The sequence below is a fragment of the Mus musculus genome, chromosome 12, assembly GCF_000001635.26.
Source record: "Mus musculus strain C57BL/6J chromosome 12, GRCm38.p6 C57BL/6J".
NCBI lineage: Eukaryota > Metazoa > Chordata > Mammalia > Rodentia > Muridae > Mus > Mus musculus.
In genome coordinates this window covers 113,352,194-113,376,999 of record NC_000078.6, presented here as the reverse complement: position 1 = coordinate 113,376,999, position 24,806 = coordinate 113,352,194, and the positions used below count along the sequence as shown (strand labels likewise).

The 24,806-nt window shown below is 47.5% G+C and overlaps 1 gene segment (V, D, J or C) and 1 further gene; both read left to right on the top strand.

The window, feature by feature from the left end:
* Igh (immunoglobulin heavy chain complex) overlaps window positions 1-24,806 on the top strand; it is a 2,751,187-nt gene that overhangs the window by 2,632,955 nt on the left and 93,426 nt on the right.
* Window positions 15,768-19,558, top strand: Ighg3 (Immunoglobulin heavy constant gamma 3). The segment is given in 6 exon segments: window positions 15,768-16,058; window positions 16,424-16,471; window positions 16,571-16,900; window positions 17,013-17,332; window positions 18,800-18,930; window positions 19,478-19,558. Coding segments are annotated over 6 exon segments (1,201 nt in total).

The following is a 24,806-nucleotide window of genomic DNA, read 5'->3' as shown; positions in this document are numbered from 1 at the left end:
TAGAAGGTATCAGAAGATGGAATGATCTACCATGCTCATGGATAGGCAGGATTAACATAGTGAAAATGGCCATCTTAACAAAAGCAATCCACAGATTCAGTGCAATTTCCATCAAAATTCCAAAACAATTTTTATAGACCTTGAAAGAGCAATTCTCAACTACATATGGAAAAATAAAAAACCCAGGATAATCAAAACAATCCTGGACAATAAAATAACTTCAGGAGAAATCACCATCTCCGACCTCAAGCTTTACTACAGATCAATAGTGATTTTTAAAAACTGCATGATTTTGGTACAGAAACAGACATATTGATCAATGGAATCAAATCAAAAACTGAGAAGTAAACCTATGGTCACTTGATTTTTGATAAAGAATCCAAAACCATACAATAGAAAAAAAAAAGAAAACATCTTCAATAAATGGTGCTGGACTAACTGGATGTCTACACTTAGAAGAATAAAAATAGATCCATATTAATCACCTTATACAAAGCTCAAGTTCAAGTGGATCAAGGACCTCAACATAAAACCAGATACACTGAATCTCATAGAAAAGAAAGTGGGCAATACTCTTGAACACATTGGTACAGGAAACAACTTCCTCAACAGAACACCAATGGCTCAGGCTCTAAGATCAACAGTTGATAAATGGGACCTCATGAAACTACAAAGCTTCTGTAAGGCAAGGGACACTGTAATAGGAAAAATGGCAGCCAACAGATTGGGAAAGGATCTCCAAAGCCCTACATCTGACAAAGGGCTATTATCCAAAATTTATAAAGAATTCAAGAAGTTAAACACCAACAACCCAAATAACCCAATTTTAAAAAATGGGGCACAGAGCTAAACAGAGAATTCTCAAAGAACATATATGAGGCTGGACCTAGGCCACTCTGCACATATGTAGCAGAAGTGTAATATGGTCTTCACGTTCATCCTGAACAACTGGAGCAGAGGCTATCCCAAAAGCTGTGTCTTGTATGTGTGATGTTCTTCTAGCTGGGTTGCCTTGTCTAGCCTCAGTGGGAAAGGATGTACCTAGCCTTGCAGAGACATGATGTACCAGGATAGGGGAATACCCAGGGGAGGCCCCACCTATTCAGAGGAGAAGGGGGAAATGGGAAGAATTGTGGGAGGAGTAACTGGGAGGGAGCAGTGAGTGGGATGTAAAGTGAATAAGTAAAATAATAACTTTAAAACATGAAAAAAAGAAAATAAAAAATGAAAGAACTACTTGAGGTACAATAATTTCCAACCTCAAATTGTGCTACAGAGCTAGAATAATGAAAACAACATAGGATTGGCCTTAAGAATAGACACATTGATCAGTGGAATCAAACTGAAAACCCAGACATAAATTCACATACTTATGGACACCTGATTTTTGATAAATAGGCCAGAAATACACACTGGGGAAAAAAAGACAGCATCTTCAACAAATGGTGCTGTTCAAACAGGATGGCTGCATGTAGAAGACTCCAAATAGAACCATACTTATATCCCCACACAAAACTGAACAATAAATGGATCAAGGTCCTCAACATAAAGCCAGATACACTGAACCTGAAGAAGAGAAAGTGAGGAACAGCACTGAATTCACTAGCATAGGAAAAGACTTTCTGGGCAATTAATAAGTAGGACCTCATGTAACAGAAGCTCCTGTATGGCAAAGGGCACCATCACCCAGACAAAGCAAAAGCCTACAGAATGGGAAAAGAGTTTCACCAACTCCGCATCTGATAGAGGACTAATATCCAAAATATACAAAGAACTGAAAAAATGGACATAAAAAAAAAAGTAATCCAATTTAAAAGTACTTATTTAAACAGTATTTTCAAAAGAAGGAACTCGGAAGGCTGAGAAACACTTGAAGAAATGTCCAACATTTTTAGTAACCAAGAAAATGCAAATCAAAAGTACTCTGAGGTTTCATTTTTACACTTGTCAGAATATCTAATATCAAAAAAAAAAAAAAAACCAAATGACAGCTCACAGTAGTGAGGCTGTGGAGTCAGAGGAACACTCATTTATTGCTGGTGGCAATGAAAACTTGTACAGCAACTATGGAAATCAGTATGGCAGTTCCTCAGAATGGTGAGAATCAAGCTACCTCAAAATCCAACTATACTACTCAGGCCCAAAGGATGCTTCAGTCGACCACAGAAACTCTTGCTCAACTATGATCATTGTTCTTCTATGCATAATAGCCAGAAATTGGGGAGGAAAAAACTATTTGTCCCTCAATAAAAGAATGGATAAAGAAAATGTAGTACATTTACAAAATGAAGTTTTATTCAGCCATAGAGACTGCCATACCCGGGGATCCATCCCATAATCAGCCTCCAACGATGACACCATTGCATACACTAGCAAGATTTTGCTGAAAGGACCCTGATATAACTGTCTCTTGTGAGACTATGCCGGGGCCTAGCAAACACATAAGTGGATGCTCACAGTCAGCTATTGGATGGATCACAGGGCCCCCAATGGAGGAGCTAGAGAAAGTACCCAAGGAGCTAAAGGGATCTGCAACCCTATAGGTGCAACAACAATATGAACTAACCAGTACCACCGGAGCTCGTGTCTCTAGCTGCATATGTATCAGAAGATGGCCTAGTCGGCCATCAGTGGAAAGAGAGGCCCATTGGTCTTGCACACTTTATATGCCTCAGTACAGGGGAACGCCAGGGCCAAGAAGTAGGAGTGGGTGGGTAGGGGAGGTGGGGAGGGCATGGGGGACTTTTGGGATAGCATTGGAAATGTAAATGAAGAAAATACCTAATTTAAAAAAAAAAGAAAGAAAAAATGTAATTGTGAAATTTTCAGGTAAGTGAATAAAATTAGAAAAAAATGGTCATCCTGAATGGAATAATCCAGGCCCAGAAACATGGTATGTGTTTGTTTACATGTGGCTATTACTTGCTAAGTCCACAATAAACAATGTACAATCTGCAGAATCACAGAGATCAGGTAGAGACTAAAGGACTGAGTGCAGAGGTGATAGATACATCTCCCTACAGAAGGGAAGTAGAACAGATATTGGTGGGTGGAGGGGGCTTGAACAGGAGGATCAAGTGGGGATGGGGTAGGGAGAAGGGTCAAGTAAGGGAGTATAAGGAGAGACAGCTAAAATTAATGGCCATTTGAGGGGTAGTGTGGAAACCTAATACATTAGAAGCTTCCCCATGTTTAGGGATTCCCCCATGGGGATCCCTAAACAACCCAGGCTGTTGCCAAGACCATAGATGTGGCCCCCATAGACTCCTAACAGAGGAAACAGGGGCTGTTTCTGACTCTGTTGCCTGGTTTTGGGATCCTTTCTTCCTAGGTCCACTGCATATATTTTATAGCTTTCAGGTTAGTAATTTATGGGACTCCTGAGTGTGTAAATGAATCTCTGAATCTTGTGCCTTCTCTTGGGCTCTTTTCATTCTGTTAAGTTGCCTTGTCCAGTCTCGATGTGACATTTTGGTTTTAGCTTATCATACTTTATCTGTTGGGTTTTATTGTTATCTCTTAGAAGCCTGCTCTTTTCTAATGAGAGACAGAATGAGAGTGGATATAGATGGGAAGGGAGGGAGAGAAGAACCGGGAAAAGTAGAGAAAGGAGAAACTGTAATCAGAATATAGTATAGGAGAAAAGAATCTATTTTCAGTAAGTGGGGAGACAGTGAAAATAAATAAATAAAAGCCTCTTGCTCTAAATTCTCAGGGCTACACTGAATGTAGTCCCACCAGTCTGGAATAAAGACTACCAATAAGCTATAAACTGTGTCTGTGTAGTCATCTCTAGTGGTTTCCCTATAGTAAGGCAAATATCTGCAGTTAGCTGACCAGCTCCCCTGGCTGAAGATCTCATATTTAAGATGTTTCACTTGTATTAGAATTCTGTATAACCCCTTAAATGGCCCTTAGTTATAACCTATATTCCCCACCCCTTACACCTTTCTTTCCTTCTCTTTCCCATTTGATCCTCCTGTTCCAAGCCCCTTCCATCCATAACTATATATTCTATTTCCCCTTCCTAGGAAGAACCTTAACTCTTTCCTAGTCCCTTACTTTGTAGTCATATGAATTGTAGACTGTTTATGGAGACTTAACAGCTAACATCTGTGTATAAGCAAGTGCACACCATATGTGTCTTTTACTATCTCAGTTACCTCAGTGGGGATGTTTTTTTTTCCTCTAGTTCCTTTCATTTACCTGAAAATTTCATGATTCCATTTTTAACAGCCAACAATATTCCATTGTGTAGATGTACCACATTTTCTTCAACCACTCATTTGTTGACTGACATCTAGGCTGTTTTCCTGGATGTTATAAATAGAGCAGCAATGAACATGGTTGAGCAAGTGCAGTAGACAAGATAGTCTTTATGGCATGACACAGAGGGTGAGGATATGGTAGGGACCAGTGTGGGGACAGCATGGGTTTATTTTGGCAATAGTGAAATGGGAGTGAGGATATAGTAGGGAAAGTGTGAGGATGGAGTGGAAACGATGAACGATAACTTGTGAGAACTGAGAGAACACTGAGAGAAGATGGAAACAGCATAGACAAGCAGGGTCATAATGTGGTGGCAGCATGAGAGACCAGATGGGACAGTAAATACACTGGGGCAGAGTGAGGATAGCATGATACAGAAGGAATAACATGGCCACAGTTTGGGAAATCTATTGAAATAGTGCAGGAGACATAAGGTATGTGAGGACTGTGGGGACAATATGGTGACAGTTTGAGGTCATCGTAAGAGTACCGGAGAACATCACAGGGACAGTGAGAGAACAGAGCCTACCTTGTGTAACAGCAGCCCTGTAGCACACCATGGTGAAGATTGTGATGGTCATCCAGAGTTCGTCCAGCTCCCCCCAGGTACCATCCAATTCCAGCTCTACACAGAGAGGAGCAGTCAGTGTCTTTTCCAACAAGGAGATGCTGGGGGTAATTTCTTTTGTGGCAAGGTGGGACATCAGGGGGTGCAAGAGAAAGAACCAGCTGAGCTGGTCAGGCAGACCCATCCTGGGGCCAGCTTTCTGCTTCTTGTCCTGTCTAGGCCAATAGCCCTCTTCTCTAACTGTTCTGGCTTAGTCCCTGGGTTCAATAGACATATTGAACCTAGTGGTATGACCTAGATTATCCAGGAGTCCTCCATGCCTGCTCTACCTCTCAGTTCTGGGTTTACCTGATCTAAGTAAAGACCTGTTCTCCTATAGGAAGTGGCTCAGAAGTCTGCCTGACCCTCTACATGTCCTTCGGTCACCTAGCCCAGAGGGCCACAGCTTGTGCCTAGAGATATCTTGATGTCACTGAAGGTTCACACCAGCAAGTAGGCCAGGCCACAAACTATAGGAAATATCAGCTGTGTAGATTAGAAAGACAGGCCTTCAGAGACATATTGATCCTCAAAAACTGTGTGTGTAGGGAAATGGGTGCAGGTGCCCTCAGAAGGTGAGGTCTGTGTTTAGCTTTGATGACCCAAATATGAACATTGAAGTGGTGGTTAGGGATATTCTGATACCCAACAGGGAGTGGGTGTTATGCAAGATGCATCTGTAAGGACCCTAGTATATTAGGCAAGTACATGTATTACACATCTGTGTACAGATTGCATATTGGCTGAGTGATACTAAGTACACTGGTCTAATGGATCAGGTGTGTATCTTGTAGGCCCTCCTCTGAGGTAGCCAGAACACTGACCTCAGTCCCTTTGGGGCACAATTAGTGTCCCATAAATAGGCAATATCCACACACATAGGCATCCAAATTCCTTGTGGAGTCAAGGGCAGGCAAATCAGGCTGCACTGAGTGTGTTGGCCTTAATGACTTATTGTACACATAGCCTAGAGATGGCTCTGCAGTGTCACAGAGACACCCTTGGTCAGGAAGAAGGGACAGATGGAAAGAGTCAGGATTTATATGTTCTCTGTGTTCCTTTCCTTAGGAGATTATTTGGAGATGTCCCAGTTCAGCATAACTCTTCAGCTGATTGTAAGCAAAGATGAGAGAAGGCCCCTTGAACCAAACCTCCTCCCCTGTTGAGGGATGACCTCAGGCCTGGCCAGATATATATAAATGCTCAGAGTCTGATGGTATGGACTTGGACACTAAAGACTCCACAGCAATTGACTTAGCCACATTGGTGTAACCTCAGAAAGAACCAAGACACTTTCATTGGGTCCCAGGGAAGTATTGGGTGGCTTATTTGTATGGAGAAAAGAACTCCATGACTATAGCACTCTACATCAATGTCTCCAGGATAAAAGAGCATGACCATGCAGGTGAGACTGACTTTGTTCTTGTTAATCTGCTACCTGGATGGAGGCCTGTGGTGTATTCCCAAGGCACCTGGGCATGCCCTGTTGGAGAGAGAAGCCATAGCAGTTGCTACCAAAGGAAAGAATTTGCCAAGCTCAACACTCTGCCCATCACAGTCTCAAAACCATCTACCTCCTCCCACTCCCGAACCCCACCTTCAACTTTACAGATTGTTTTCTCAATGAGAACTGGGAAGGGTCCACTTTTGACCTTGCATTTGAATTCCTTGCCCCTCAGTCAGTCTTGACTGAAAATTCTGACCACCTGGAAGGTATTGTTATATTGCTCCTTTCATGCCTGCATCTGAGCCATGTGCACCTGATTATCATTCATGAACCAGCTGGATTGGACCTCCTGGCTCTTGGGGGTCAAGAAGATCAGAAGTGCATCATTGGACTTTGGATGAGAGTTGAAGATAGATGCTCTCCCCCTAGGAATTCATGAGCTGGTGAGGAGAAATGGAGATGGCTCAGGACCTGAGCCACCTTCCAGCCTGGGTACTCTTCCTCATCCTGGAGCTGGGAAGCAAGTCTAAGTGATTCATTTGGACACATGGGACACTTGATGAGCCTGGCCTCAGAACCCCCAGATATGCTATAAGGAAGAGTAGGTACTAATAAGGAAGGTCTGAAAGAGAGAAGGCACCAAGCCATGGAGGAGAAGAGCTTGACTCTGGTGTGAGTTCAATTCAGACTGCTTCTGAATATGATCTTTGACAAGTATGGTGACCAGGAGATGGAATGTGAGCCTCCACCATGAAGGATCACTACCTGAATGAAAGTAGCATAGACAGACTCCAGAAGGCAGATTAAACAGGAAATCCTATCAACTTGAACTAAGTTACCTTTTCTGGTTATGTCTGCCCAACCTGATTTGTCTAGGCAGGAGGCTGGTCCAGCTTGACATCCAATGGAATGGACTCCTCAGTTCCAACGCCATTCTCCCACCAGTTTTCTTGTCCACTTGGTCTTGCTGGCCAAGTAGACTACATTGCAGATGAAGGTCTTGTTAGTCCAGGTGCTGGCAGGATTAGTCACTGAGCCACTAAGGAAATAGAATCCAGACTGCAGAACATGTAGGAAGATGTACACACCACTGCACAGGGAACAGGGGTTCCAGGACATAATCATTTGTTCAGGTACACCACTAGACAAGGCTCCAGGATTCCAGTATACATGTCCATCAGCTCAAGAAACTAGCCTTTATCCAGGCATCCCCAGATCACCATGGAGCCAGAAATGTCCCCACAGCCAGGATCTAGAAAGAAAACATGGGACTGTGGTTCTGGCTACAAGATAGGGGGGATATGTGAGTATCCTATCAGACATATCTGGGTCTAAGACATCTTTCTAATCCTTCCCAGGGCGCTGGCCCTTTGCAAAGACCAGGCAAAGTTCAGCAACTGGGCTTGTTAGCATCAGATGTTCACTTGAATTACTCATCTGTATTGTCTTAACCCCACTCCACTCGAGGATTTCCTGAATAGGCCATCTGTGTGAAGTTCCCTCAGTTGGCCTTCCATCCTCTTCATCAGCTTTGCCTTCCCTGCCATCTTGGCTCCTGCAGTCCTGTATCGCCCTTGTTCCTTCCCTGGTTTATTACTGTCTGTAGTGATTTGAATGAGAATGGCCCCTGTAGACTCATACGTTTGAATCCTTGGTTCCCAATCAGTAGAACTTTCTGGGAAGGATTAGGAGGTATGGCCTTGTTGGAGGGGCTATGTCACTGGGATCAGGTTTTGAGGTTTCAAAAGTCCATGCCATTCCCAGTTAGCTCTCTCTACCTCGTGTCTTAAGATATATGCTTTCAGCTACTGCTCCAACTTCATGCCTACTACCTGCCTACTACAATGTTCCCGATCATAGTGACCATGCCCTCTAACCCTCTGAAATTGTAAGCCCCAGATAAATGTCTTCTTTTATAAGTTACCTTGATCATAGCATCTAATCATAGAAATAGAAAAGTAACTAAGAAAGAAGTTGGTACCAAGGAGTGTGTTATTGCTATGAAAGGCCTGACCATGCTAGGATTTTTTTTTTAATTTTGATTATAATTTCCAGGAGAAAGTCATGTCCCATTCCAAGTGGACAGATAAACTTGGCATTATCAACTACATGGCTACGGCTTTAGAGTCATGAAGGATACTTAAGTAAAGGGGCTATAGACTCTTCCTCTGTGCTAAGGAGTTTATGAGTCTGGCTGTGTGACAGGGCGTGGAGTCACTGATAGGCCATAGCATAAAGTTATAAAAGTGAAATCTGAATTGTACTGAAGACCCCATAATGCCAGAGATGTCAGAGCCATGGGATGGCTGCCAGGGAAATATACATACAGGTAATACAACCATCCCATGAGAGAAGTGTGTGTGGTCATCAAAGCTGGAAAGTTGGAAGCCGTTTAAACCCTTTGACATTAGACATGACGCTACAGGATTTGGAGTTTGTTCTGCTTTTGTTGAATATTTCCTCAACATACCCTAATTCTTCCCTTTTGGGATGAAAATATATTTTCAGTATCATTGAATGCTGAAAGTATGTAATTTTCTTTAGGACGTTATGGGGGGTTACAATAAAGAGATTCCCTTGAGTCTCAGAAGAGACTTTCCATTTTGCACTTTTAAATTGTACTGAAACTTTAAAAGTCTACGGGGACCTCTAATATAGGGCTAACTACATTTTGCAATATGATATGGCCAGGAACCTATCTGGTGGTTTGAATGAGAACAGCCCCCATAAACTAATATGTCTAACTACTTGGTCCACAACTGATGAAACTGTCTAGAAAGGATTAGAAGGTTGGCTTTGTTGGAAGAGCTATGTCACTGGGAACAGGTTTTGAGGCTTCAAAAGCCTATGCCATTCCCAGTTAGCTTGCTCAGTCTCGGGCATGTAGATCAAGATATAAGTTCTCAGCTACTACTTCAGTTTCCTGCCTCCCCACCTGCTGTCATGCACCCTGCCATAATGGTCATGGACTCTAACCCTCCTAACCTAGCAACCCCAAATAAATGCTTTCTTTTATAAATTACCTTGGTCACTTATATTTGGTCACAACAATATAAAAGTAACTAAGGCTGTAGTATCTGGCATGATTAGTGGCCCCCTGTTCTCAGGCCCCACGAGCTCTTCACAAACTCATGTCCATGACCCTGATCATACAGGCTAAGCCATCTGAGTTGGCTCTAAGCTACAGAGGGTGAACAAATACCACTGCTAGACTCTTGGCTCTGATTCTGCACTGACACAGTGTCCACGGGACACTTCCTCAGCCTGCCTGCTACTTTGATTCCTAAATCTGGGCTCTGGGCTCCAGCTTGACCTCAGCCCTCCTCGAATCTTCCTCCTTGACTTCCTCCTGAGGTTCACACCCAGTAAGTCTGTCATGAACCTTCCCAGCATGGGCATCCCTGGCCTGGCCTGACTTCCCTGGATGTCTCTGTGCTTCTTGTCCTTTCCAGGGTATTTTTCTAATGGGAACCAAATGATCTCAGCTCTAGCTCCACTACTGCCTCTTCTCTTACCCTGAACCCCACACTCACTCTTGCCTTCTCCTACATGGTGACAGTGTCTCTACACCCAAGGAGGTCTTTCCAAAATACCCTTGGCCTTCAAATTTAGAGTGTATCAATACTCTTGAAGAAGGTAGCCATATTCCTATGCCCTGTGATCCTGGAGCACCTCCTTCAGCTCCAGAACCCTGTAGACCTAGTACTTCACCCTCTAGCACATGCCTCTCTGGTCCTATGTGGTCATTGCTTACTTCTTCCCATGTAGTTCACTGCTCTGTGCACCCCACACTGCTGTACCAGTTTTACCCCCATTCTCTTCCCTAAACCACAGATTGGTTGGGATTTCCCTAAGGAAGCACTGTTAAGAGATAACAGGGACCCACTGCAGTCATGTTTGGGCTTTTAGTTGAATAAGAAGCCTCCCTCTCCAGGGAGGTGGTAAAGATAGAGTGAACAGTCTCAGCCAGCCCAGGAACCTAAGGAGGCTATGAGCATAGAGAAGCAGGTAAGGACCAGGTTTCCTCATTTCTCCCCTGGGTCTCAAGGGTACTATCTCATCCACCCCCACCCATCCACGTGATGCATCTTGAACCTGATCTAGACTCCCTTTATCCCCTGACAAGAAAGGGGAACTTTAGGTAGTACCTTCTGTGAACCAGTTTCAATCCTGTTCTTAGCCTGTGCAGAGAGATGGGTGTGGGGTAGCATTCAGACCTTTGTGACAATTGGGTTGCAACTCCTAAGAGGAAAGATCCCAAAGCTAAGCTCCTGAGAGCTATGGACCGTCACAAAAAAGAAGGCAGTCACTTTCATATTTCCCATGCATGAGTTGTGTCGGCCGGTAAAGGAGAGTACAGTGGAAGAAGGCCTTGAGACCTGAGTCAGCAGTGGATATCAGCAAAACGGAACAACCAACAACCCATGGAAGAGTGGGAAGAAGTCGAAATACCAGACTGTGGAGGGGGTCTCTCTGATGCACAGGTAAGGTGATGGCCTGAAGAATGTCAACCAGACAGGGTCCAGGGATGCCACAGGCTGGAACATGGGCAAGTGGATCTGAACACACACAACAAAAACAACAACTACTGCTACCACCACCACCAGAGTCAGCCTCAAGGAGATGATGGGATATATCAGGATACCTAAGATAAGATGAACTTGGTCTGTCTGGAAGCTGGCAGGACCAAATTCGCTGAGTCAGCAGAGAAGAGGTGGCCAGAGGAGCAAGATCTCTGCAGCAGAAATCTGCAGGACTAACAAAGGTGAGTTTATAGAGGAAAGTAGGCATGGAGGAATACAAAGCTCATCTAAGAGGGACTCTAGGCCTGCTGGGGAAGCCAAGAGTGTGGAACTCTAAGGTTTAGGAGTCAATCTCGGTGCTGAAGAGACAAGATGAGGAGCTGAGCTCGAAGCCAAGACGGGCAGGAAGAAGTATAGGAAACTCCTAGGATCAGGTGGGACAGCTCCAGGTGAGCTGTGGAGGCTGGACTTTTGGGAGGACAAAGGCATGCTGAGGAGCTCAGGGAACTATGAAACAGCTGAGAGGAACTGAGGCACCTAAAATTTTAAGGTACCAAGTTGAGCAGCCACAGGAGAGCATAGGGGACCTGGATAAGCCATTATGTGGGAGCTGGTGTAGCTGGGAATATGGGAAAATAGAATAACCAGCTACAGGAGATCTAGAGGAGAAAGGAGCATAAGGAGTCTGACCAAGCAACCATAGTGGGGCTGGGGAAGCTGAGAGTGTGCACAGCCAAGCTGAGAAGTTAAAGGAGAACAGGGGTAGGTGAGGGTGTGAAGTACCAGAATCTGAGCTACAAAGGAGCTGGGCAGGTGGGAATATGGAGGACCGGGTTGAGAATCTACAGAGAGCCAGGTGGCAGTTCCACAGCTTCAGGATAGTCCTGGGAGTTTAGGAAAACAGGCTAAGATGGATGCTACAGGGAAGCTGAAGCAAGTGGGAACATGGAAAACCAGACTGAACATTTCCAGGGACCCCGGAGGAGTTTCCATGATCCTGGGGGATTATGGAAACCTTAGGAGCTCAGAAAACTGGACTGAGCACCTACAGTAGAGCTGGGGCAGCTCTGGGGATCTGGGGTAGGTGGGGTGTGGGGACCAGGCTGGGAAGCTCTGGGGAGCTGGGGTAGGTGGGGTGTGGGGACCAGGCTGGGAAGCTCTAGGGAGCTGGGGTAGGTGGGATGTGGGGACCAGGCTGGGCAGCAGCTCTGGTGAGCTAGGGTGGGTGAGGGTGTAGGGACCAGACTGGGCAGCTCTGGGGAGCTAGGGTAGGTGAGGGTGTGAGGACCAGGCTGGACAGCTCTGGGGGAGCCCAGGAGAGATGAAGGTATGGGGACCAAGCTGGGCAGCTCTGGGGCAGCTGGGGTTGTTAGGAGTGTAGGGACCAGGCTGGGCAGCTCTGGGGGAGCTAGGGTAGGTGGAAGTATAGAATATTAAGTTGAGCAGCTACAGGTGAGCTGGGGTAGGTGGGGTTGTGGGGACCAGGCTGAGCAGCTCTCAGGGAGCTGGGGAGGTGGAGCTATGGGGGCCAGGCTGGACAGCTCTGGGGGTAGCTAGGGTAAGTGAGGATGTGGGGACCAGGGTGGATAGCTGTGGGGGTGCTGGGGTAGGTTAGAGCATGGGAACCAGGCTGGACAGCTCTGGAAGGAGCTGAGATATGTGGGGTTGTGGGGAACAGGTTGGACAGCTCTGGGGAGCTAGGGTAGTTGGGGGTGTGGGGACTAGGCTGGGCAGCTCTGGGGAGCTAGGGTGGGTGGGATGTGGGGACCAGGCTGGGCAGCTCTGAGGAGCTGGGGTAGGTGGGGTATAGGAACCAGGCTAGGCAGCTCTGGGGGAGCTCAGGAGAGGTAAGGGTATGGGGACCAGGCTGGGTAGCTCTGGGGGAGCCCAGGAGAGGTAAGGGTGTGGGGACCAGGATGGGCAGCTCTGGGGCAGCTGGGGTTGGTGGGAGTGTAGGGACCAGGCTGGACAGCTCTGGGGGGAGCTAGGGTAGGTTGGAGCATGGGAAACAGGCTGGACAGCTCTGGGGGAGCTGGGGTAGGTGGGGTTGTGGGGACCAGGCTGGGCAGCTAGAGGTGAGCTGGGGTAGGTTGGAGTATGGGAACCAGGCTGGACAGCTCTGGGGAAGCTGGGGTACATGGGGTTGTGGGGACCAGGCTGGGAAACTCTTGGGGAGCTGGGGAGGTGGGGTTGTGGGGACCAGGCTGGGCAGCTCTCAGGTGAACTGGGGTAGGTTGGAGTATAGGAGCAGGCTGGACAGCTCTGGAGGGAGCTAGGATAAGTGAGGATGTGGGGACCAAGCTGGGCAGCTCTGGGGGAGCTGGGGTAGGTTCGAGTATGGGGACTAACCTGGGCAGCTCTGGGGCAGCTGAGGTTAGTGGAAGTGTAGGGACCAGACTGGGCAGCTCTGGGGGAGCTAGGGTAGGTGGAAGCATAGGATATTAAGCTGAGCAGCTACAGGTGAGCTGGGGTAGGAGGGAGTGTGGGGACCAGGCTGGGCAGCTCTCAGGGAGCTGGGGAGGTGGAGCTGTGGGGACCAGGCTGGGCAGCTCTGGAGGGAGCTAGGGTAAGTGAGGGTATGGGGACCAGGCTGGGCAGCTCTCAGGGAGCTGGGGTGGGTGGGGTTGTGAGGACCAGGCTGGGCAGCTACAGGTGAGCCAGGGTAAGTGGGAGTATGGAGACCTGGCTGGGGAGCTGAGGTAGGTGGAAGCATAGGATATTAAGCTGAGCAGCTACAGGTGAGCTGGGGTAGGAGGGAGTATGAGGACTAGGTTGGGCAGCTACAGGTGAGCTGGGTTAGATGGAAATGTGAATAACCTGCCTGAAGGGCCACAGGGGAGCTGGGGCTATCAGATCACAGGGTCCCAGGTTATGCAGCTCCTGGGTCAGGGTAGGAGGTAATTCCTGAGCAGAGGAACCAAGTAGATAGGACAGATGGAGCAGTTACAGAGGAAAAGGTTTGTAGAAGCTTGAATGTCCAGGCTGAGTATCTACATGGTGACTGGAAAAGGTGGGCGTTTGGGGAGGGGGACCAGATCAAGCTAAGGGTTCTGGGGCAGATAGGAGTGTGGAAAAGTGGACTGGGTTATCACAAGGGAACTAGGACAGGTGGTTGTGGGGGAAGCCAGTGTGAGTGACCACAGTGTACTGAGGCAGGCTGGAGTGCTAGGGTACCAGGTCAAGCACAGGAACTCTGTAGGTCTAGCCAGGGCAACTAGGAACACTCTGACAGGAAAGGGTACATGAACCAGCCTGAGACCTTTGAAGACCTGAGATGGCTCAGGCAGCAGTGGCAAGTGAGGATGTGGGAATCCAGTGAGGTGAGAGAACTGGAGACAGCTCCAGGGAAACTAGTCGTCTCACCTCCCTGCTGCAGGCCTCTCCTGTAGCCACTCTGCACCTCATATCTGTACATGCCTATTAGCAAGAAGATAGTAAGAGCTGGGTTCAAATATAAGACTGTGTGCAAGAACTAGATGGGGTAGTGGGTAGGAATGATGAAGAAAGAGAAAGGGAAAGTACTCAGGGCCTGTCTAACCCACAGGCAAGAGAGAATCAGTAATGAGAGACAAGGAAGGCCTTGGCTGAGCAGAGCAGGGAAAGTCCCTGAGGCTAACACTCTCAAAAGGACCATATAGACAGCAGTTCTCAGTTGGGGGCCCATCTTGGTTCCTGGAGATGGAGGGGAACTTACCATAGGAAGGTCAAACTTGTTACAGCCGTTATGTATACAGAGTTGGATGCACAGAGGGAAGGAAGAAGGAGGCACATCAGGGGCTGAGCAGTGGAAGCCAGCAGCTGTGGTTCGAAGAAGGATGACCCTGAAGCTGAGAGGAGACCTGGGTTGGAGAAAAGACAGCCTGACAGCCAGTTTTCTCATGAATGGCAGCATATCCTAAACTCAAGGGCTCATGGCTTCTAGAAAGAAATGGGGAACTCATTGGAATCTGGAGACACTGGCACCTGTGACATAGGAGAAGGCAGGGGTGAGTGTGGGGCTCAGGGTAAGAGAAGAGGCAGTAGTGGAGCTAGAGCTGAGATCATTTGGTTCCCATTAGAAAAATACCCTGGAAAGGACAAGAAGCACAGAGACATCCAGGGAAGTCAGGCCAGGCCAGGGATGCCCATGCTGGGAAGGTTCATGACAGACTTACTGGGTGTGAACCTCAGGAGGAAGTCAAGGAGGAAGATTCGAGGAGGGCTAAGGTCAAGCTGGAGCCCAGAGCCCAGATTTAGGAATCAAAGTAGCAGGCAGGCTGAGGAAGTATCCCATGGACACTGTGTCAGTGCAGAATCAGAGCCAAGAGTCTAGCAGTGGTATTTGTTCACCCTCTGTAGCTTAGAGCCAACTCAGATGGCTTAGCCTGTATGATCAGGGTCATGGACATGAGTTTGTGAAGAGCTCGTGGGGCCTGAGACTAGGGGCTGCCTATTAATTAAAAACAGGTCACAGAGAGAGGGAGAGAGAGAGAGAGAGAGAGAGAGAGAGAGAGAGAGAGAGAGAGAGAGAGAGAGAGAGAGAGAGAGAGAGGAATCAAAGGACAGCAGGAACCAACATGCCAGGAGCTAGAGAAGGAAATGAAGGCTTCATTGAGGGGAAACATGAATGATGTCTACAGCTTCAAGCACAGGTGCAAGAGACTATAGAACAGTACATACAAACCAGCTTTCTGAAAATATGTTCAGGATAGAGCTGGGCTCAGAAATTCTACTGATCAAACCTAGCTGGTAATTCTGGGGTGGAGAGGGTGTAAGGTGAGGCAATTGGAACCATCAAGGTTGCTATATGATGCCCTGACCTAGGTGATATATCCTACATGCTCTTTGCAGAACCCTGGCATCCTTGTAGGACCAAGGCTGAACTCCTCCAGGTGCCTGAATCCAGCTGTCTGATAACCTCACTCATCCTCCTATCTTGCAGCTACAACAACAGCCCCATCTGTCTATCCCTTGGTCCCTGGCTGCGGTGACACATCTGGATCCTCGGTGACACTGGGATGCCTTGTCAAAGGCTACTTCCCTGAGCCGGTAACTGTAAAATGGAACTATGGAGCCCTGTCCAGCGGTGTGCGCACAGTCTCATCTGTACTGCAGTCTGGGTTCTATTCCCTCAGCAGCTTGGTGACTGTACCCTCCAGCACCTGGCCCAGCCAGACTGTCATCTGCAACGTAGCCCACCCAGCCAGCAAGACTGAGTTGATCAAGAGAATCGGTGAGAGGGTAACTAAGGGAAATAAAATTTAACCAGGAGGTCAAGTTGGGGTCAACCTCTTATATAAAACAACCAAACTGAACAGACCTTGGCAGAGAGGCAATGCCAATCAGGGCAGTTGGGTTCCTTTGTGTCTGCCTCCTAGAAGCCTCTTTTCATGTTCCTCATACTCAGAAAGTAGTGCTCTGGGATGGTCACCAGTATTTCACATCATGGACAAACAGAAGTAGACATGGGTCTCAACCTGTCAATGATCATATCCAGGAACACCTTGACCTAAGCCAACACTAGGACCATCTTTCTTCTCCCTGGTTTGGTGCCTTCTCTCCTCTAAACCCCATTAATGCCCAGTCTTTTCTCTGCAGAGCCTAGAATACCCAAGCCCAGTACCCCCCCAGGTTCTTCATGCCCACGTAAGTCATTTAAGTCTCTAGTCCCAGAACATGATTGTCCCAAAAGCCACATGTTGGAGGATGGTACAGTTGCTAACCCATCCTATCTCTCCCCACCAGCTGGTAACATCTTGGGTGGACCATCCGTCTTCATCTTCCCCCCAAAGCCCAAGGATGCACTCATGATCTCCCTAACCCCCAAGGTTACGTGTGTGGTGGTGGATGTGAGCGAGGATGACCCAGATGTCCATGTCAGCTGGTTTGTGGACAACAAAGAAGTACACACAGCCTGGACGCAGCCCCGTGAAGCTCAGTACAACAGTACCTTCCGAGTGGTCAGTGCCCTCCCCATCCAGCACCAGGACTGGATGAGGGGCAAGGAGTTCAAATGCAAGGTCAACAACAAAGCCCTCCCAGCCCCCATCGAGAGAACCATCTCAAAACCCAAAGGTGAGAGCTGCAGCCTGACTGCATGGGGGCTGGGATGGGCATAAGAATAAAGGTCTGTGTGGACAGCCTTCTGCTTCAGCCACGACCTCTGTGTATGCTTCTAACCCCACAGGAAGAGCCCAGACACCTCAAGTATACACCATACCCCCACCTCGTGAACAAATGTCCAAGAAGAAGGTTAGTCTGACCTGCCTGGTCACCAACTTCTTCTCTGAAGCCATCAGTGTGGAGTGGGAAAGGAACGGAGAACTGGAGCAGGATTACAAGAACACTCCACCCATCCTGGACTCGGATGGGACCTACTTCCTCTACAGCAAGCTCACTGTGGATACAGACAGTTGGTTGCAAGGAGAAATTTTTACCTGCTCCGTGGTGCATGAGGCTCTCCATAACCACCACACACAGAAGAACCTGTCTCGCTCCCCTGGTAAATGAGAACAGCACCTAGCCATTCCTCGGGTCTTACAAGACACTGATACCAGCCCTAACCGGTGAACCCTATAAATAAAGCACCCAGAGATGGGACCTTGTGAGATTATCTTGGTTCTTTACATGGCACATAGTTCATGATACACCTCAGCCACAGGCTGTGGGGTCTGGCCAGGGTTCAAGGTGTAAGTTAACATCCAAGAAAGAACAAGGTCTTATACTGCCAGACCCAGGGCATGCAAGTGGACCTGCCCTTGCCAGAGATCATCCCTCTCTGCATAGCAAGTTTGACCCAAGGGGCCCTCTTCATACTCTTCCCCACAACCAGCAACTGTTCTGTGATGAGTCTGGAGATAGAAATATCGCCCTAGAAAATATCCAAAGAAAGGAACACAGAAAGTGTATCCCACCTCAACACGAACCCCACCTTCATTTGTCTGTCCTTCCCTCTACCGTGACTCCCCTACCTTGACCTAGGAGGTCTCTGTATGTATTACATAGACAGGCAGGAAGACTCATACATGAAGCCCGTTCATCTCCACCACACCCCTAGCGATAGGGATAGGGATGAGTACTCCTAAGAGACTACCTCCCATATGACATTCACTCACACCTAAGTTCCAAGACACTGAGAGACTTATGACCCTAGCTGCCCCCAAGGAAGTAACTAATCAAATACCTACATAGATGCTGAGACCAGAACTATTAGAACCAGCCTGCTAAGCATCACTCAACCCACATGGTACCTCCAAGCCTACATACATCCACTGATACCTCACCTAGGCAGCATGAATAGCAACCAAACCCATCTTAGTGTCGGGATATCCCTAGACACTACCTAAATGTACACATTTGGACCAGTGAAGATGAAATAGCTCTCATGGGTACCTAACTGTTTTCCCCTAACACACACAAGTACCTTCAGACCCATTCTGTCCCTCTATGCCTAAGCCCCTATTTTCATCCCTTACAGTTAACACTCTCCCATAGCTGTATAACCTGACTCACTTCCCAATGTGGACCTTCTAGGAAGCCCAGGTATCATCAAACGCAGGCCCTACTCTCACTCTGTCCCTCTGTACTCAGTCACCAGGGAACAAGCAGTAGGTCAGGCAAGCTGCAGAGCTATTACCTACAGGGCTTCCAAGCCTTGAATCAGCCAAGCCAGCCCCAGTACTGAGGGATAGGGTAGACAAAAAGGGTTCCTGCATAGCCCAGGCCAGCATCAGGTCCAGTGTATCTGGCTCTACCCAGGGACAAAACGGCAGCACATTGGGGAGCTGAGGTTTCTGGTTCACAGAGAACATAAAGGAGAGATGGCCCCAGGGAGGGTCAGATGGCCCCAGGGAGGGTCTGCTGACCCAGTCAGGCTGCAGCTTTCTCCTGGGCCTCCATGCAGCCTCCTGCCACACAGGGAATGGCCCTAGCTCTACCTTGTTGGGACAAACACTGACTTTCCTCTCTGTTCAGAGCTGGAACTGAATGAGACCTGTGCTGAGGCCCAGGATGGGGAGCTGGACGGGCTCTGGACGACCATCACCATCTTCATCAGCCTCTTCCTGCTCAGCGTGTGCTACAGCGCCTCTGTCACCCTCTTCAAGGTCATCCCTATTTCCTCCACCATCCTCACAATATCTACACTATACTCAAGCTGTCTCCATAGTGATTCATGCTATCCCTACCTGTCCCATACTGTCTCAATGTCTTTCCCATGTCATCATATGTCATCTTCCACATAGTCATACACTGTACTCACACCACCCTCTCCCTGTCCCTCTGTTCTATACTGTGCCCACATTGTCCATGCTGTCCCTAATTTGTCTTGACACTCCCGCAAGTTGTCACCCACCCTATCCATGCACCGTCTCCAATATGATCTGCACACTGTTCCTATTGCCAGTCCCCACTCTATTCACACCTGGTCCTCACCAAATCCCTACACTGTCCCTACAATGCCCCTTGCTATAGCTATACACCATCTCAAAACTCTACTCATACCTTGCCTTACAATGTCACTGTCTTATCCTCACTCTAGATATATGACATCCCAAGATTGGGAGCTGCCCTGGCTTAGTGTATAATGAGGCAGGGATGACCTGTGAGGGGACTCAGGTCAGGCACATAACATCTCACTTTTGCATCTCACAGGTGAAGTGGATCTTCTCCTCAGTGGTGCAGGTGAAGCAGACGGCCATCCCTGACTACAGGAACATGATTGGACAAGGTGCCTAGCCTGTCTCTTCAGAAGGTGCCAGAGCTTGCTAGCCCTCTAGGACCAAGTCCATGCTGCTGAGCTGCCAGACACACGGGTTACACTGCCTTCTCATCTCAGCATCCTTTGATCTTATGGCTCTGACTCTGCTACCCAGGTCCCTTCCACATTTGGAGCAGCATGTGGAAAGCAGGCTTTGCCCCAGACCATAGCCAACAGGACCCAAGCACCACTACCACAGCCAAAACAGTGGATAGGGTCAAAACTGCTGTGTTTCTTCTACATGGTGTCTAGCCCTCAGCCAGGCACTCTCCCAAGATGGGCTGCATCACCTGCATCCATTTAGATGCAGATGAGCCTTAGAGCCAGCCCTGTCTATACAGTCCTCTGAAAAACGTGCTTCTCTGAGAGAAGAGGAAGTTTCCATGTGTCTCTAAGGCTGAGAAGGCCTCAAAGGGAACTCTTTGGGAAGGACTGCCAAAGGTGACTCTAATGGCCTTCACCCAACCAGTGCCCTGCCGTGTTTTTTCACTTCTTGGAATGTAAGATGGGGCTACTTGTGAAGACCTCTTTTCCTGCCATCCATGCAACATGATGAAATCTCAAATGCAAGATCCCATCAGACACTGCTGACCCCACAGCTTGAAGACCAGGGCACTGTTACCTCAGTGGATGACCTAGAGAGACACTCAGAGGGCCTGAGCTTCATAGCCTCTGTTGGGCCCTAGCAGGTACAGGAGCCACTGAGCAAAGGCTGGGCAACCCAGAAAAGCCCGTAGGAGAAGAGCAGACCCCGGTCAGTCCCAAAGGTGGTCCAGGAGCAACATGGGGAGAGAGAGAAAGGATGCTTAAAAAGCCAGGCAGAAATGGGCCTTTCCTGCAGCCTGGCATCCAGACTGGGCCACTGACAGCAGAGAATACCAGTTAGAGTAGATATCCAGAGAGAGAGCCCAGGCCTGGGGCACTGAGGCTGACTGACTGCTGGCATTGGAGAGGCACTGTGGCTGTTTCTCCATTTCATATCAAGGCAAATGCCAGGCCAGAGTCCCCAGAAAAGACAAAGGAGAAATCCAGGAAGAAAAGTTGGGTGCCCGGCTCTTAGGGGACTCTAAGAGATGTTCACTGACTTGAAGCTTAGCTTTGCCAGCTTTTTCTTTAAATTTTCTGGAGCCCAGCTATGTCTCTAATGTCCCTCTTCATCTTTTTTAATAATAATAAAACATCCTTCAACATTGTAAAACACACTGTGTTCTTCCTCTGTAGACCAACCCCCACTCTCCTTGTACAAAACTCACACACACACACATGCACACACATGCATGCACACATGCACACTCACACACACGTACATGCATGCACACAAGCACATTCACACACACATATGCACGCACATGCATGTACACACACACTCACACACAAATACATGCATCACACACCCACACCCACACATATACCATGCTAACATTCCCAAAGCACCACTCACCCAGCATTCTGCTCTCAGTCTCAAGTCCCCTCCAACTATCATCCCATAATGAGGCAGGGATGGTCTGTGAGTGGGAATCACTCTGGATTTCAGGCCATGGTGACCACGAGGGAGGGGCAGTCAGGAAGCAGAAGATAGCTAACATCCATGTGAGAGGAACAGATGCTGTGACTCAAGAGTGGATTATAGCCTGATGACTTGCAGTAGGGCAGATAGCCCGGGGAACGTGGCCTCCACTTGCACTGGTACAGGGCGAAAGCCTTTCTAAGGCAGATCAGGGGACTAGGGAAAGAAAGATGGAGCTCAGACGTGTCAGGGTGCTCTGCTCTCACTGCCTTCCCAAGGTGGAGTTTTGCAGCAGGAACATCCTACAACACGGGTTCAACTGTTAGAAACTGTTTGGGTCTACATAGGCCCTGGCAGAGGATTGTGTTGGAGACTTGGGGCTGGACTAGTCAGAAGACCCATGCAGCTGCTGCAGCAGTGTAGACCTGGCGAGCAATGCAGCTGCAGCAGCTGCTGTTGTGAGAGAAGTGTTCTATCTGGGACTGGCAAGCATCTGGCTCCTGTAAGTGGCATTTTTGCTTTGGGAGCCACACAATGACAGGCAATAAAGTATGCCATTTGACTCATAACCAGTACCTACCGCACAGTGAGCTGCAGGGAGTCTGGGCTTAGGCCCAGACATGCTGAGCAGCTAGGTTAAATAAAGCCAGATGCTTGGAACATAGTTACAGTTACAAAGCAGTGAGACCTGGGGTACAAGGGAATGTCTCTGTCCTGGACCTTTGAGAGCTAACCATGAAGACAATGCAGAAATGAGAAACTCTGTGGAGACTGGCACATACACCAGTTTGTTGTTACTTGCTTCAGCAAGGAAGCTGAGATATTAGGCTTTAACGAGGGCCAAGCAATAACACTATCCCTGACCACATGGTAAGGCTTTGGACACACAGGCAAGGAGTGCCTAATGTAGCAAGTAGATCTTGTCCTTCAGCTATCAGTAGCCATATCCATGAACATTGGCACCTGCTCTCAGAGTAGGCCTGGATCCTGGATATTAACCCCTGTTCCAAGGGCAAGCCTGGATCCTGGCTCCCAACATTCTTTCTCATGACAAGGCTATATCTTGGCTCATAACATACAAGTGGACTTCAGAAACTGTCCACATTGCTGATCACTACTGAAAGAAGTCAAGATGGGAACTCAAATGGGGCAAGATCCTGAGGGCAAGAGATGAAGCAGAGGCCATGGAGGGGTCTTGCTGACTGCCATGCTTCACATGGCTTGCTCAGCCTGCTTTCTTATAGAACACAGGACCACCAGCCCAGGAATGTCACCACCCATTTCAGGCTGGGTCTTCCCCCATTGATCACTGATTGAAAATGTCTTACAGCTGATCTCATGAAGGCAATTTCTCAAGTAGGGCTCCTTTCTCTCTGATGATTCCAACTTGTGTCAAGTTGACACGCGTATGCCAGTCAGTATACCATCCAGCTGTGTGGCCGGTCCTTAAAAGCCTTCATTCCCTCCCCAGTCTATCTCTATCTGGGTCTATAGCTGTCTATATAAGCGTCTTAGGGTTTTGCTGCTGTGAACAGACACCATGACCAAGGCAAGACAACATTTAATTGGAACTGGCTTACAGGTTCAGAGGTTCACTCCATTATCATCAAGGTAGGAGCATGGCAGCATCCAGGCAGGCACGGTACAGGTAGAGTTGAGAGTTCTATATTTTCATCTGTAGAGTGCTTGAAGAATACTAACTTCTAGAGAGCTAGGAGGAGGGTCTTAAAACCTATATCCCTGGTGCCATGGCTACTCCAAGAGAGCCACACCTTTTTTTTTAATTAGATATTTTCCTTATTCACATTTCAAATATTATCCCCTTTCCTAGTTCCCTCTCTGAAAATCCGCTATCCCCTCCCTCACAACCCTGCTCCACAACCCACCCACTCCTATTTCCTGGCCCTGGCATTCCCCTATACTGAGGCATAGAACCTTCACAAGACCAAGGGCCTCTCCTCCCATTGATGACCAACAAGACCATCCTCTGCTACATATGCAGCAGAGACACTAGTCCCACCATGTGATTTTTTTTTATTGGTGGTTTAGTCCTAGGGAGCTCTGGGGGTACTGGTTAGTTCATATTGTTGTTCCTCCTATGGGGCTGCAAACCCCTTCAGCTCCTTGGGTACTTTCTCTAGCTCCTTCATTGGAAACCCTATGCTCCGTCCAGTGGATGAATGTGAGCATTCACTTCTATATTTGCCAGGCACTGGCAGAGCCTCACAGAAGACAGCTATATCAGGCTCCTGTCAGCAAGCTCTTGTTGGCATCTGCCATAGTATCTGGGTTTGGTGGTTGTTTATGGGATAGATTCCCCAGGTGGGGCAGTCTCTGGATGGTCCTTCCTTCAGTCTCTGCTCCAAACTTTGTCTCTGTAACTCCTTCCATGGGTATTTTGTTCCCCATTCTAAGAAGGAACAAATTATCCACACTTTACTCTTCTTTCTTCTTGAGTTTCATGTGTTTTGCTAATTGTATCTTGGGTATACTGAGTTTCTGGGCTAATATCTACTTATCAGTGAGTGCTTATCAAGTGACTTCTTTTGTGATTGGGTTACCTCACTCAGGATGATATCCTCCAGATCCATCTATGTGTCTAAGAATTTCATAAACTCATTGTTTTAATAGCTGAGTAGTACTCCAACACATTTTCTGTATCCATTCCTCTGTTGAGGGGCATCTGGGTTCTTTCCAGCTTCTGGCTATTAACAGTAAGGCTGCTATGAATATAGTGGAGCATCTGTCCTTATTACATGTTAGAGCATCTTCTGAGTATATGCCCAGGAGTGATATTGCTGGATCTTCCAGTAGTACTATGTCCAATGTTCTGAGGAATCACCAAACTGATTTCCAGAGTGGTTGTACCAGCTTGCAATCCCACCATCAATGGAGGAATGTTTCTCTTTCTCCACATCCTCACCAGCATCTGATGCCGTCTGAATTTTTGATCTTAACCATTCTAACTGGTGTGAGGTAGAATCTCAAGGTTGTTTTGATTTGCATTTCCCTGATGATTAAGGATGTTGAACATTTTTTAGGTGCTTCTCAGCCATTTGGTATTCCTCAGTTAAGAATTCTTTGTTTAGCTCTGTTCCCCATTTTTAATAGGGTTTTTTGGTTTTCTGGAGTCCAACTTCTTGAGTTCTTTATATATATTGGCTATTAGACCCCTATCGGATTTAGGATTGGTAAAGATATTTTCCAGATCTGTTGGTTGCCGTTTTGTCTTATTGACAGTGTCCTTTGCCTTACAGAAGCTTTGCAATTTTATGAGGTCCCATTTGTCAATTCTTGATCTTACAGCACAAAGGGCCACACCTCGTAATAGTGCCACTCCCTGGGTCGAGAATATACAAGCCATCACAATAACCATCTTTCTACAACTGGAGCTGTAACTATAAGAATTCTTTGTATTATCCATCTGTCATTTATGTCTAAAATCTGTGGTCCCTCTGCTGTCTGCCTGTCATCTCCATCTTCAATATCCTGTACATCTATTATCTACTGTTTATATCTATCCTCTATCTGTCATTCGTCCATCATCTGACACTTGTTCTGCTTCTTGGAAGAATCTTGGGCATTCATCTTTCACACCCTGAAAAAGCCTAATCATGTTGTGCTTTCAGCCACAAGGGACATATTGGCTTCAAGTGGAATGATGGCTTATTTGTTTTTATGGTAAATTCTTGTGTGTCCCAGGCTGGCCTCTGATT